The sequence below is a fragment of the Meriones unguiculatus genome, chromosome 4 (genome assembly GCF_030254825.1).
Source record: "Meriones unguiculatus strain TT.TT164.6M chromosome 4, Bangor_MerUng_6.1, whole genome shotgun sequence".
Classification (NCBI taxonomy): domain Eukaryota; kingdom Metazoa; phylum Chordata; class Mammalia; order Rodentia; family Muridae; genus Meriones; species Meriones unguiculatus.
Window position 1 is genome coordinate 54,874,270 of NC_083352.1, and position 15,445 is coordinate 54,889,714.

General features: G+C 38.4%; 1 protein-coding gene across 7 annotated transcripts in view; it reads left to right on the forward strand.

Moving 5' to 3' along the window:
• Positions 1 to 15,445, forward strand: part of Ddx60 (DExD/H-box helicase 60) — a 103,872-nt gene that overhangs the window by 61,074 nt on the left and 27,353 nt on the right. For 6 of the 7 annotated variants that reach the window (XR_009591399.1, XM_060381840.1, XM_060381843.1 and 3 more), the window contains 6 exons: positions 57 to 166; positions 4,938 to 5,042; positions 5,505 to 5,633; positions 7,353 to 7,477; positions 11,594 to 11,752; positions 14,660 to 14,807. Coding sequence is in view for 6 of the 7 variants with exons in the window: in XM_060381840.1 (XP_060237823.1) it covers positions 57 to 166; positions 4,938 to 5,042; positions 5,505 to 5,633; positions 7,353 to 7,477; positions 11,594 to 11,752; positions 14,660 to 14,807 (776 nt within the window). In the remaining variant the exon portion in view is untranslated. The remainder of the gene's footprint in view (positions 1 to 56; positions 167 to 4,937; positions 5,043 to 5,504; positions 5,634 to 7,352; positions 7,478 to 11,593; positions 11,753 to 14,659; positions 14,808 to 15,445) is intronic. The other variant, XM_060381841.1, reaches the window with a different exon arrangement.

Below are 15,445 nucleotides of genomic sequence, written 5' to 3' on the forward strand. Positions count from 1 at the left end.
TTATTCTGCTCGTTACATTTTTGGTAATTTGGAATATGTCGCCCTTCCCCTTTCAGTGCTCTATGGAGAGAGATATAATGATATGGAGAAGTACTTATGTTCTGTGAGGCAGGGCGATGTTTGCTTTGATCACTTTCATCCATGTGCTGCACTAACCGTAGATCATGTAAGTAGCCACCTCCACCACAGCTGATCCAAGTAACTGCTCTGTCTGGCTTATAACTGAAAACACAATGCTGTGCAAAATGTTGCAGGAACACAGCCTGATGCTCAAATGCAGACAAACCCCTCCCCCACAATTTCGATTTTTAAAATCAACATCATTGTTCTACTTGCTTTCTCTGTGTCATGAAGTTATCAGGCTCCTCAAAACTTAAAAACTACTAAGTATTTTAACTTGATGGCTTTGTTATTTTGGGGACATTATTGCAGCCCTCTTCCTCTCCCTCCCTTGTTAATCACCTAAGTCTGCCTGGCCGCCTTAGCTAGCTCACTCTTGCATCACTAATGAAGTGTGGAGATGGCTTTAACCTCTCCTCTCAGGGCAGCTACAGCTTTGTGTGGCTAAGCTTCATGAACGAAAACATGATTAATGTGATCTTAAGCCAGGAACACATGCTTTCCATTGCCATAACAATCGACTCATGACTCTTTGGTGATGACTCAGCAAAGTAGAGAGCTTTAAACAAGGTAACCAAGGCTGTTGAATCATTAATGGGGGCTAATTTCTTAAATATCTCCAGCATATACTTCTCTTCTTTTTTCCTTCTCCTCCCTTGAAAAGTTCATTTAAATTCCCATTGGACATCCCTTTTTTGTCCTTCCAAAACCTGAAAAATGAAGTATATTCTTCATTCCAATATTATATTATGACCCCTGAATTATAATTCTGTTCTTTAAAAGGCTTTACTGGACTTCTTCAAAAAGGGCTGAGTATGCAGTCCATGAGAACTGTCTACCAGGAGCTTGTTCTACGTTGTATTTACTGAATGTGCTTTGCTTGGGGGTCTTCAAGTTATATCTTGTTCCCCTCGAGTGCCAAATGCTCACTCCTAGATCTTGATTTTTTATTTTGAAACTCTTATAAGCCCTTTTTAGAATCCTGTGTCTTCCCCAGCTCAGCTCTCCTGTAAACAGTAAAGTCAGGTAATCACTAAGCCTTCACCCACACATCCTTTTGTGTTTGGAAATAACTGCTGCAGGTTGGATTTCATATCCTTCCAGCTATTGACATATTGCTGTGTGAAAACTACTGCTTATTGGCTGTTTTTAAAGAATAGCTGATTAAATTTGTGTTTTTAAAATATTCACATATTTCATCTGTTTTAAATACCACAACAATTGTATGATGAAGGTCTTACTACAATTTTCATTTCACAAGTAATGGAATTGAGACATGGAGTTGATAACTAACTCACTACTACAGCACTAAGTAAATGGTTCATAGGAGCCATAATCTCAGACCTGTTGATTGACTCCATTTTGATCTGAAAAACTTCTCTATCATATATATGAATGAGTAAAAGACTTGTCTGTCATATATATGAATGACGAGCACCATATGATAGTATTTGGTTGCATGTTGCAATGTATTCCAAAACAATGAAATGAATCAGAATATGGAGTTTTTCTAGTAAAATGTTTGTGAATAAAGCTTCTCTTGTAAGTGATAATGGACCAATTCAAACTTCAGATTCAACTAAAATGTGGAAGAAATCCTGCGCTTTAACTTATACTAAGAATATAGATGATAAACCAGGCATCAATAATAAATCGTCTTCTTCCCTCTTTCTCTTCTTCCATTTTTCCTTATTGGATTCCTCTACCTCCCCGTTCTGATCTCTAATATCTGAAATGTCAGACATTTTCAACATTATCCAATAACTCAATACCTTTAAAAACAGCAAAGTACTTTAAAAACTACTCTTTTTTTTTTTTTTGGTAACGTGATCCAGGCAGGATATCTTTAAACAGCTTCAAGTATACTGGTTCTGTGCTAGCTCCAAGTGCCTTTGCTCACCTCTCTGTAGCTATTAATGGAGTAACTGGAAAGCAATAGAGTAACTACAGTGTGCTCTGACCCTGTGTGACTTCTGCAAATGTCACATGCTGTTGTATGAGTCTTAAGATTTTTAGAACTTGGTAGCAAGAATACAGAGTAAATGTAGGCCTGGGTATGGTTAAATGAATTTTCAAAAACCACCTGCATAGCATGTACTTATATAGGCTGTTTCCTTAAGAAGAGGAGGAAAGAGTGGAACTTTCAACTGAGCAAATAGTTCTAAATAGTGTTTATTATACATAGATTAAATGAAAGAACTGAGTGTTTTAAAAACATCCCCCAAAACAGTAAATTCTAGCAACATTAAAAAGAAGAATCATTTGCCTGGCTGTTTCCTTTATGGCTATGTCAGAAAAACGATTTACAAAGGGAAGAGATGAGAGAGTACAAATGAGCTGGCCTCAACCCAACAGAAGCAAGGAATCAGTGAAGGATTGCCCTCAGCCATATATGGCTTGTTTCTGGCAAACTGCAGCCTTGCTTGACCTTTGCCATCAATTATCGTGCCATCCAGGCACAGCTGCTGCTGTCTGGAGAACTGTCAGCCCTGGGAAACACTTGAAAGAACTGCCATCTCTTGCTCATTGTGGATTGATTGTTAACGTGGCCTGAGGTACTAGGGACACGTGCATTTAAAAAACTGATGTAAAGACAGCATACCACTGTAGAGTGATTTGCTGTTACTTCTCTTTGTTCTCTTCCTGGATTGGTTCAGGTTTTACCAGTTTGCCAGTTTGCAGTGGGAAACAACTAGATCGAACCCCAGCTTGAACCACAGAATTGTTAATTAATTTCTTAAAATTGATTCCTTAAAAGTCATAAAGTATAAACTTATTAATCATTAAACCCTACTGATGGATGATGCACCAGTGGGGCTCCAGACATTTGGATAAGATTCATCTGTTATGTAATTTATTTCTCCCAACAAATTAGCGACACAGACACAACTATATATATATATATATATATATATATATATATATATATATATATATAATATTATATTAGAAACGCTGCAACTGAAGGCTGTGTAATGGAGTAAGAGACTTAGGAAGGCCCAAGTCTGTTCCCCAAATAAAAGATTTCTATAACACAGGATGACCATACTAAAATCCACAGACCTAAAGAAGCTAAACGACAAGGAGGACCCTAGGGAGGATGCTGAAATCTCACTCAGAGGGGCAAACAGGATAGACACCAGAAGCAGTGGAAGAGAGGGAACAGGGTGGAAGCCTTCTATAGAGGGTCTTCTGAAAGACTCCACCCAACAGGTTATCAAAGCAGATACTGAGACTCACAGCCAAACTTTGGGCAGAGCACAGGGAGTCTTAAGGAAGAAGAGGGATGGAACAGAAAGACACAAGGGGACAAGAGCCCCACAAGGAGTCCAACAAAGCTAAAGGATCTGAGCCCAGGGGGTCCTGCAGAGACTGATGCACCAATAAGGACCATGCATGGAGTGGACCTAGACCCCTTGCTCAGATGTAGCGTATAGGCAGCTCAAGCCTCCAAGTGGTTTCCCAAGTAAGGGGAGCAGGGGCTGTCTCTGTTATTAACTCTATTGCCTGCTCTTTGATCACTGGTCCTTGGCAATGCAGCCTTGCCAGACCACAGAGGAAGAGGATCCAGGCAGTCATGATGAGACTTATTAAGCTAGGGTCAGATGGAAGGGGAGGAGAACTCCTGAGTAGAATAGGGGAAAGGGATAGAGGGGAAGAAGGGAGGAGTTGAGGAAGGGGGCTACAATCGGGATAGGCAATGAATAAATTGTAAAAGAAAAATATACAAAACTACAAAAAAGAAAATAAAATAATTGAAATGATTTGTATTATAGGACTTCTGAGGATTCTTAGACTCATTTTTGTTTCGCTAGAGTTTAGCTGAACAAGTAACCACTCTCAAGTGATAATTAAAATAGAACATAAGGCTAGCACTGGGGACTGGGGCCTGGGAGCAGAGAGATATCTGCAGTTAAGAGGACCCTGCAGAGAACCTGATTTCATTCCCAGTGCCCCCACTGTGTGCTTCACAGCAGTCTACACAGGGGACCTGTGGCCCTCTTTTCCCTGCCAGAAGACAGAATCTCCCCACATACACATCATTTTTTTTAAAAATTCTTGTTTTTAAAGACAATGTGTTCAATGCAAGCTTCACCATTTTTCTGCCTTTTAATGTTCAAAGCAGCCATTTCTTTTCTTTTTTTTTTTTTTCAATGCAGTTTATTCAGGAACCTTGAACAATCCTCGGACCCTGGGGAAAGCCAGCCCACAGCTTAAATAGCCTCTGGGTAGCCAACCCAGGCGTGCCACGTGGGCAATGCAGATAGGTCCACATACATGGAAGCAAGCCAGATCCTCAGCCTTGGCCAAATGTGGAATTGTTCTTGACAGAGAGCACTCACCATCGGGAAGGTGGAAGGCGGAAAACAGCTCCATCTTTAAGGCATAGCATTGCGCAGCTCTCTACAGTTCCCCCTTTTTGTTTTAGACGCATCAGGCAAGAGTAGAGGTCTGATCTCTGATATTAGAAATAAATTGGGACTTTGTACCGATGTTCATTTAGGTGTCATCCACCCAAAGAGCATCAGACCCGACCGATACCTTTTTCTCAGAGGCGGGACCTGGGGCATCAACCCGCATGCAATCAGACATGCTCTTCTCTGGGTCGAAAGCGGCTGACCCTGAGTGCAGTGCTTAGCCTCGCATCCTGAGCGTATCATTTTAGCTTTTTATGGTATCCAACCATGCTTGGGGAGAATGTCCTGCTTCAATGGCTGTAAAGGCCTGAATGATCATGAATCAAAGCAGCCATTTCTTATAAATGTTTTTATCATCTAGATAAAATAAAATATTAATAAGTTTGACTTTACTCATAGATTGAAAAGTATGGATTTCCTTCTGATCTTGCCTTTTCACCCCGAGAAAGCATCCAGCTGTATGATACTATGCTTCAGGTCTGGGAGAGATGGCCCCAGGCCCAGGTAAGGAATTTTCATGGAATCATGGTGTCTTGATAGGGCCCACCACTTCTACTCAGAAGCATACTGTCACCATTTTTATCACTTGCATTTGGTGATTTAAAACAATCAGTACATATTTCTCTCCCAAATGGCCTCTTGTCTGAAATGGGCTAGAAATGCGCTTTCTTTTTCCTTCCAGACAGTGTCTAGGACTTCTATTCCACTCTGGGTTCCCAGTCCTTATCTTTTCATCTCCCATTCTTCTTTGTGTCCTGAGCACTGTTTGAGTTTCTCAGGGGCCTACGTGCTCTGTCTGCTTACCTTTGAAGAGTTCATATATAGGTTTATATTCTAGAAGGTACAGGGAGGTAAGCGAAGTCTAAACATCTCTAGCTCTAAGAGCTTATCAAACTGTCAGTGAAAAATATAATTGTGAAATAGCTTTAGGTTTTCTTCATTATCTTCATGGTCTTTCTTTCCCAGAACCTGTGTCCAGAGACGTTCACTCATTTTAAGAATAAAATAGTCATTAAAAAGCTGGATGCAAGAAAATATGAAGAGAGCCTAAAGGAAGAATTCACAAATTGGATTAAAAATGGGAATGAGGAAGAGGTAATTTCACACATTTTGGGTAAAGCACTCTATTTTGTTTTCTTGAGTTGTATTGTTCAATCAAAAATACCATTTCTTCCTCTTTCTGGTTTCATTTTAGATTTTTTAAGTTTGACTTGATTCTGAGCTGTAACAAAAAAAAGAAAGAAAACTTATTTTTCAAATCTCTTCTTCAGTGTCTCCTAAAACATAGGCAAGAGGCTGCCAGTTCCTTGTGGATTCAGTGAGCCACAAGAGAAAACACAGGGTTCATATGGGGAGGGTGGCATAGAGATGGGACTCAAGCAGCTGACAAAATTTTTACTTTTCTTCTTTCTTAGTTTGGGAGTATTATTCTAGTATTTTTGTTTTAAGATTTCACATACATGTATGTAATGTGTTTTCAAGTGTGTTCTCCCTCATCCCCCCCTCCAACTCCTTCCATTTCCCTTCTATCACTTTCCCCTTCAAATTTCACGTGTCTTTTTCTAGTCCCACTAAATCCACTCCATGTTGCCAGTGTGAGCGTGGGTGGCAGCTACCCTCTGAAACCTGGACAACATGTATAAATAAATATATATATATATACACATACACACATATATGTATGTATATATATATCTATGAATATATATGTATGTATATATGTGTTTTATATATATATATATATATATATATATATGGCTGTGTGTTCTTTATATATATACAATATATAATACATATATTATAAAGAACCCTGACTTTTTCTCCCGTAGAAGCCATCATTTGGTAGCAGCTCCCTGTTGGGGTGAAGCTTCATGAGCCTCTCCTCACTCATGCATGGCATTATTTACGGCTTGATCTTATGAGCTTTTTTTGGCAAGTATCCTCAGCTCTTGTGCGCTCATGTGCTCAGTGTCCTTGACATGTCTGGAGATACTGGTTTGCAGCAGTCCTTGAAGTTTTATTCTTCATGATTTTAAATTTATTTTAAATTTTATGAACTATTGAAATACTAAAATCTTATCCTGGCACTATTTTCTTACCAATTTGATTACACTTATAATCTTAATTTAACAAAAATTGTGATTTCTGATTTTTTCTTTTTTAGGAATAACCTTCCTAATGGTAAAACCCTTCAATTTAGTTCCTCATGCAGTGGTAACCTCCAACCATAAAGATATTCTTTGCTATGTCAGCAGTGTAGTTTTGCTACTGTAATGAATGGCAATGTCAATATTTGAGATGCAATTTATCTATTAGGTAACTCCTCAAAATGTTGTGACCCACAGGTTGAGAACCACTGCTGTATTTTATATTTTTCTTATGTGATTTCCTCTCTTTTCCACTTTGTACTTTGATTTCTTTTTATTTCATTTGGAAACACAATATAGTTAAGTTGGTTTCCTTGCCATTCAAAACCTCTTAGGCAGGCTTGAATATTCTTTTCTAGGCAGCATGGAGAGGGCTCCTTTCTCCTGCTGCCATGGAAACAGCACCACTTACTGAGCAATCCTTTCCTGCTGGATTCCCATTGTCTCAAACAATTGCATACAGTACGCTGGAAGTTTGTTGCCTACTGTGTGGTTTGTACTGTTTCTTGTTTGCTTACCATAGTCCTGTGGCTTAGTCTCATAGAATTACATTTTAAAGAATGACAAAAGCAAACAATAGACAGCTCTGAAAATATCGTAGTCAGATGCCCATTCCTTCCTCTGCTATGCACAGTTCAGTACGAATGCATTCCATTCACTGTCACAGGCCAGGATGGTGCTGAAGAAACTGAGTCCTAATTTCCAGGAGCACCGAGGGCGGATGCTGGACTTCTTTCCACGTCTTGTTGAGAAGCTAAGGGAAATGGACAAGTTGCCTGCAATATTCTTTCTGTAAGTTAGGTAACTTTGTGAGGTGATTTGTGTTAGGCTCCTTTCTTTAAGGGAGAGAAAATTATATACACTTTATTGTTGTGGTCTAGTGTTTATTATTATTTTGGGTGCTCATTCGTCAAAATCATATGACTTTTTTTAAAGTCACAAAATTTTCTAGCTCAACTTTTTGTTGTTCTGGTTCTGTTTCTTTGAGACAAGATCTTGCCATGTGTCCCAGGCTGGCTTTCCTATTGCAGCTTCCTCCTACCATTATGGCCAGTTGTAGTCAACTTCTTAGAAATTGTTTTAGTATTCTATTACATTTTTCTTCATTAATTTTAGTATCTCATATTTTGTTTTTACCATAAACTATTATTTTTTGTTTAAGGTCTTACTAATAATTTTTAGTACAGATAGATCTTGGTTCTTTGCAGAACTCATTGAAAATATCCATCAACATAATATCAACACAATATTCAAGTTTTTATGAAATATGAGTCAGAGCTAGTAATATCTTGTCAAATTTCATGTTATAGAATTCAGTAGTTTAAAATTGAGCATACTAGTTTATTGGCACCAGTTCTGATAAGATGGCACCAGTGGTGCTTTAGTGAAGAATAGCTCAGCAGTGTCCCATCGTGTAAATATACTGCATTCTTTATCCAGTCTTTCATTAAAGGGCATCTCGGTTGTTTCCAGTTTCTGGCTATTACAAATAAAGCTGCAACAAACATAGTTGAGCAAATGTCCTTGTGAAACATCTTTTGGGTATATGACCAGGTATATATGGTATAGCTGGGTCTTGAGGTAGTACTATTTCCAATTTTCTGAGAAAGCTCCAGATTGATTTCCACGGTACTTGTACAAGTTTGCACTTCCACCATAAATGGAGGAGTGTTCCCCTTTATCCACAACCTCACCAGCATGTGCCATCATTTGAGTTTTTGATCTTAGCCATTGGGTGTGAGGTGGAATCTCAAAGTCATTTTGATTTGTATTTTCCTTATGACTAAGGATGTTGAACATTTCTTAAATGGTTCTCACCATTCAAGATTCCTCTGTTGAGAAATCTCTCTTTTGATCTGAACCCCATATTTTTTATTAATTACACTTTATTTACTTTGTATCCCCCCTGTAGTTCCCTTCCTTCTCCCCTCCCAATTTTTCCCTTACTCCCCCTTCTCTATGCATGTCCCTCCCCACATCCACTGGTAGGGGAGGTCTTCTTTTCCTTCCTTCTGATCCTAGTCTGTTAAGTTTCATCAGGAGTGGCTGCATTGTCTTCCTCTGTGGCCTGGTAAGGCTGCTCCCCCCTCAGGGGGAGGTGATCAAAGAGCGGGTCAATCAGTTCATGTCAGAGAAAGTCCCTGTTCCCATTACTATGGAACCCACTGAACCCCATATTTTAATCGGGTTATTAGGTTTGTTGATGTCTAATTTCTTGAGTTATTTGTATATATTGGATATTAGTCCTCTGTAAGATATAGAGTTAGTGAAGATCAGTTCCCATTCTGTGTGGGCTGCTGTTCTGCCCTATTGAGAGTGTCGTGTCCTTTGCCTTACAGAAGCTTTTCAGTTTCATGAGGTCCCATTTATTAATTGTTGATATTAGAGACTGAGCTGTCAGTGTTCTGTTTAGGAAGTTGTCTCCTGTGCCAATAAGTTAAAGATTTTTCCCCATATTCCTTTCTAATAGATTTAATGTATCTGCTTTTATGCTGAGGTCTTTGACTCACTTGGACTTGAGTTTTGTGTACTGTGATAAATAGCGATATCTTTGCATTAGTCTACATGGAGACATCAGTTAGACCAGCACCATTTGTTGAAAATGCTTTCAGTTTTCCATTGAATCATTTTGGCTTCTTTGTCAAAAATCAGGTGTCTGAAAGCCTGTGGTTTTATTTATGGGTCTTTGATTTGATTCCATTGATCAACCTGTTTATTTCTATTGCCAATACAATGAAGTTTTCATTACAATTGCTCTGTAATACAGCTTGAAAATCAGGGATGGTGATACTTCCCCCTGTTCTTTTATTATACAGGGTTATTTTAGTTATTGTGGGTTTTTGTTTTTCTGTATGAAGTTGAGAATTGTTCTTTCAAGGTCTGTAAAGAATTGTGTTGGTATTTTGATGGGAATTGCATTGCATTTGTAGTTTGTTTTTGGTAAGATGGCCATTTCTACTATGTTAATCCAACCCATCCACGAGTATGGGAGATTTCTCCAACTTCTGACATCTTCTGAAATTTCTTTCTTCAGAGGCTTTAAATTCTAATCATACAGGTCTTTCACTTGTTTGGCTAGAGTTACACCATGATATTTTATGTTATTTGTGACTATTATAAAGGGTGTTGTTTTCTAATTTCTTTCTCAGCCCATTTATCATTTGTATGTAGGAGGACTGCTAATTTTTTGAGGTAATTTTCTATCTAGTCAACTTTTTGAAGGCATTTATCAACTATAGGAGTTCTCGGGGGTCACTTATGTCACCTGTGAATAGTAATACATTGGCTTCTTTCTTTCAACTTGTATCAATTTGATTTCCTTTGGTTGTCTTATTGCTCTTGTGAGGACTTCAAGCACTGTATTGAATAGATATGGAGAAAGTGGGCATCTTTGTCTTGTTCCTGATGTTAATGGAATTGCTTTGAATTTTTCACCATTACATTTGATATTGGCTATAGGCTTGCTATATATTGATTTGTTGGGTTTAGGTATGTGCCTTATATCCCTGATCTCTCCAAGACTTTTAACATGAAGAGGTGTTGGATTTTGTCAAAGGTTTTTCCAGCATCTAATGAGATTATTATGTGGTTTCTTTTCTTTTAGTTTGTTTATATGTTGGGTTACAGTGATTGATTTTCATATATTGAACCATGCCTGCATACCTGGGATGAAGCCTACTTGATCATGGAGGATGATGATGATTTTGATGTGTTTTTGGATTTGGATGTGCCAGTATTTTATTAAGTATTTTTCATCAATATTCTTGAAAGAGATTGGTCTGAAAATCTTTTTCTTTGTTGGGTCTTTGTGTGGTATAGGTATCAGGGTGACTGGCCTCACAGAATGAGTTTGGAAATGTTTCTTTTGTTTCTATTTTGTGCAATAATTTGAGGAGTATTGGTATTTGGTCTTTTTTGAAAGTCTTGTAGAATTCTGTGCTGATACCATCTATCCATTTTTTGTGTATGTGGTTGAGAGAGTTTTAATGGCTGCTTCTATTTCTTTAGGGGTTATAGAATTTTTAAAAATTGTTTATTTAATCTTGATTTAACTTTAGTAAGTAGAATCTATTAAAATTGTCTGTTTCATTCTGATTTTTCAATTTTGCAGAATACAGGATTTTTGAAGACGTAATGATTCTTTGGGTTTCCTCAATGTCTGTTGTAATGTCTCTCGTTTTTCATTTCTGATTTTGTTAATTTTGGATATTATCTCTCTGCCTTTTATTTAGTTTGGCAAAAAGTCTATCTTATTTTTTTTTTCAAAGAATCACCTCTTGATTTTATTAGGTATTTGTATTATTCTCATTGTTTCTAAGTTATTGGTTTCCAGGGAAGTCTTATGGCCCTAAGTTTTGTTGCTTATGTTCTTATGATGACCTCTAGCCACCTGTTTATCTCTGGTGTTAGCAGGCCTGGTGGTACCTGATTGTCAGGCAGTTCAGGATTAGGCAGAGAGGGTTCTGAGCTGAACACTGGCTACTTTGCAGTGGTGGATGATATGGATCAGAGCCCATGGAGAGCTCACCTCCACTGGGTCTACTGATGTCTTTGTTTTTAACAGCTCATTAGTATTCCATTGCGTAAACATACCATATTTTCTTTATCCATTCTTTAGTTGAGGCACATCTGGGTTCTTTCCAGTTTCTGGCTATTATGAATAAAGCTGCTATGAACATGGTTGAGCAAGTGTCTTTGTGATATGGTGAAGCATCTTTTGGGTATATGACCAGGAATGATATAGCTGGGTCTTGAGGTAGAATTATTCAATTTTCTGTGAAACTGTCATATTGATTTGCAAAATGATTGTACATGTTTTCATCCCCACCCATAATATAGTAGTGTTTTATTTTCTTCCAATCTTGCCAGTGAATCTTATATTTTTAATGCATGTTCATTTGCTTCTAGATTTAGACTAGGTGATGTAGAAGAATGTGCTGAGGATGCTTGTGAATTCCTAGAAAACAAACAGGAGGAGAAAAGGCCTCCCAAAGCTGATAAAGAAGCTCACATTGTGGCTAACAAACTTCGAAAAGTTAGAAAATCTTTGGAGAAACAAAAGATATTGTAAGTATTTCTCGAAGAAGATTGGCCACATAAAGGTGTTTATAACCCAAATATCCTGGTAGTAAGGACACATTGAAAGTGCTCTTTAGTGAAGTTCTAATTACTGCTTGGACTGTTTTGTTTATAAATTTTAGAAAGAGAATTGGGTGAAGACAAGTGACCAACATCATCTATTCCTTACCTGCAAGATCAGTTTAATTCATGATTGTCAGTCTGCGTGTATTGCAGAACTTGACATGATCCCGCATTGTCCATGCACTCCACCCCGCATGATGTATTATCATCATGAGTGTGAGGCACAGGATGCATTTGGAACTGGTTTCCAATAACAGTTTTATGCTTAGAACGTTATTGCTCTCAGCGTGTAGTTCTTCAAACTCCAGGGCCAAAATGGGTTCTCCTTCAGTGACTGTGTTAGTTGGAAACTCATATTTTCCCAAAATGATTGCAATGGTTTTTATAAACTTCAGAGTCTTCAGGTTCACCACACTCCAACGAAACAAAGCTGTTTCTATAAACTTTGAAACTGGTAAATTATCCCATTTGATATTCTGTCTGTTTCTCTAACTGCTACTGTTGATCCTCCAACAAGTTTGATTTTTGTTTTTACTTTTTATACTCATTTCCTGCCACTTTCTTTTAGGATATATATGAATCTATGCACTTCAGTTATTCTTCTATCTCTTTATTTTCCAGGACCCATGAAAAGAAGGAGATAGGTTCTGCCTCTTTAATACCTTTACTCTTATTGCTCCCATAGTGTGTACTCATAAATTTCTTATCTGTTCTCTGAATCTTGTACTAACTCGTCAAGTTTCATTGCAACAAGAGGCATACATTGATTTTCTTCTTTGCATCTCCATAGCTTGGCAGATAATAATTGTTCCAGGGATTTTTACTTTTAAACTATTTTTAAAACATTTATTATTATTAATATTAATGAGAAATGTATTCATTATATTGTATTTATATCATTCTTACCCACATGCTTTTCCCTTCAGCTCCTTCACTGTCCCTTCTCTCTTGAATTCATATTCTCTCTTTTTTTAATTAGTTACACACACACACCCTATTGATTTTATTTAGTGTGGTCATATGAATACACATTTAGTGTTTGCTATCTTGATGGGGACCTTGCTTCAGGCCTTCTGCATTGGAAAGCAACTGTATGATTCTTCTCTGTCTTCTGCATCCATTTATGTAACAGGCGAAACCCCTAAAGAAACATGCACACCGAGAGCTCACTCTTACTGGGGTCATGTTTAAGGAACTGGAAGAACATTTTGTCTATTTTCTTTAGTACTTTTATTTGTGAACAGTATTTTATTTAATGGGTTAAAAAATTGAGCCTGTTCTGGCTGGCAGCAAGGAGGCTGCATGATCCCAGGAGTTACTGTAAAACACACAGGAGTCCCTTAGAACTCTTGCAGCCTTCCTCAAAAATCTGGGAAGTTGAACATCCTGGAATGGGTGGACACAGTCAAGTTGGGAAAACATAAGGAGCTTGCCCCTCTGAAGAGAACTGGTTCTGCTCATGAGCTGCTTCCACAGCGCAGCACCTGGTATCTCTGTGGTGGGGCAGTGGTTGGCTCCATGACCAAGATCTATGAAGATGGCAGAGAAACAGTTTCAGGGCCAGCCGCTTAAGCAGAGGCTTCACGAGTGTGGCCTCCAAGCCCTGGAGGGGCTGAAAAAGGACCAAGATGGGGGCTGCAAGCTAATACCTCAGGCACAGAGAGATTTGGATGGGATCGCTAGACAGGTTGTAGCTGCCAACAGGAAGCATTAGAACAAAGGATGCTGGGTTAATGAATTGCCTCATTTATAAAAAAAAGTAAATTGAGTTAGACAACAATCTGTGTCCTTTGTAAGTGCTTTAGCACATGTTTTGAAAACTTAGGGCTGGGCCCTTCTAAATAGCCATGGCATTTCCCTCATTAAATTAATGCTAGTTGCAGGTGATATATTCTGGGTGTATGATATATAATAATACATGGTATAATACAAGTGACTTCATTTTCTTTTGGTCAGTATTGTTTTATTTGCATAGTTAAGAGTCGAAAATGTAAGACAAAAAAAGTGTGCACGCCCCTCGTGATTGTAAATGTGTGGTGCATTCAGGGGTCCTGCAGGGTACAGAGCAATTACCTAAGTGTCTTTGCCAGGTCTATTGAGGTGTGTATTAGGTTCGATTCCCAGTAGCCCATGCTGAAAAGGGCTGTCTGTGTACATGCCTTAGTGAAGGGGTGTGTTCATAAGAAAATCACAGGGAAGAACAGGAGGGAGAGAGAAAAGCAAAGTTAAGGTGGTGTGTCTTCTGCTAGAATGAAGCCTGAACTTGGCCCCTCTGGAAGCTCCAGAGTACAAAAACTGTCCTTGCTGATTGTTAGGCTTTGAGGCAGTCAGTGTCTGAGAAGAGCTTTTGTCAGCTGAGGCTTAGTCTCACAGAATGGGACATCTGTGCACCTTTAGCAAACATTGAGAGAAGCTGCTGTGTCCATCACAAGGAGGAAGGACAGTGCCCTTCTCCTTCTAACTGGCAAAGCACAGTGGGGAGCACACATACCTCCATCCTGTGGACGTATACTTCCACACATACGTCAGGAAGGCTGAAGTAAAGAAAATGATCAACATATTAGCAAGACAATGGAAGGTCATCTGGGAAAAGAGAAACAGTGGAGGAGAACACTACAGAAAAAAAAAAGACGCATTCATAATGGATTTATCTTGAGGGACCATAGACTCCAGGGGCTGATGGACAAACAAATTGGGAGCAGGGGAATGAGTCATGCTAATATAAATGTATGAAGTAGTGATTTGGGTTGCTAAGCATGACTTAGGATACTTTGGGCGTTCTGCAGTGGTTAGACATAAATATTAATTTCATAAAATTTTATTTTTTTAAAGAAATGAAAAAAGCCAGAAATCCCCCAGAAGATTGGATCAAGCACTCATGTCTGAAGCTGAACACAATTACCTCCTGAAGAGTCTGGAGAAGAATCTGGAGATTCCCCAGGACTGCACGTATGCTGATCAGAAAGCAATAGATGATGAGGTCAGTATCCATAAGGGACCAGTGCTTACACTGTTCATTGGAGAAGCCTCTTCCATGCTGACAGTGTTGGCATACTGCATACAATCCCTGCCATAAGGGAAGTCTCCATGAGCTGGAGATGTGGCGACAGGACCCTTTGCTACATACATCACTCAAGGACCTTGCATTCCACACTTAGAAAGGATGGATTTAGAATTTGGAGATTGATTCTTGTCTTTTTGACAAACTCTTGGCTCATTACCTGTGTCTGATCTTGCATTATGTCTTTTATAAAGTCTATATATTAGAGTCAAAATTCTAGACTTCAGTGTCATATGCCCTATTGAAAAACTGGACCCCTGTAGAACACTATATTTAGATCCTGACAGCATTTCTTAAAATTAGAGCCTTTCTATATTTCAGCTAAAAGATTTCACTAAAGAGCCATTGGGATGTCTAAAATTGGTTTGCTCCATCATCTTTAAACTTTTTTTTTCTTTGAACTATTTCTTTTTACAAACAACATATTTGATAATACAACCAGTTTCAATAAAAGCAATTTCATCCTTTACACTCACATGCATATATTCACACATACTCAAATACAGACATATACAAACTCACACATGCATGTTTTCATGTATGTATGTTTTCCTACA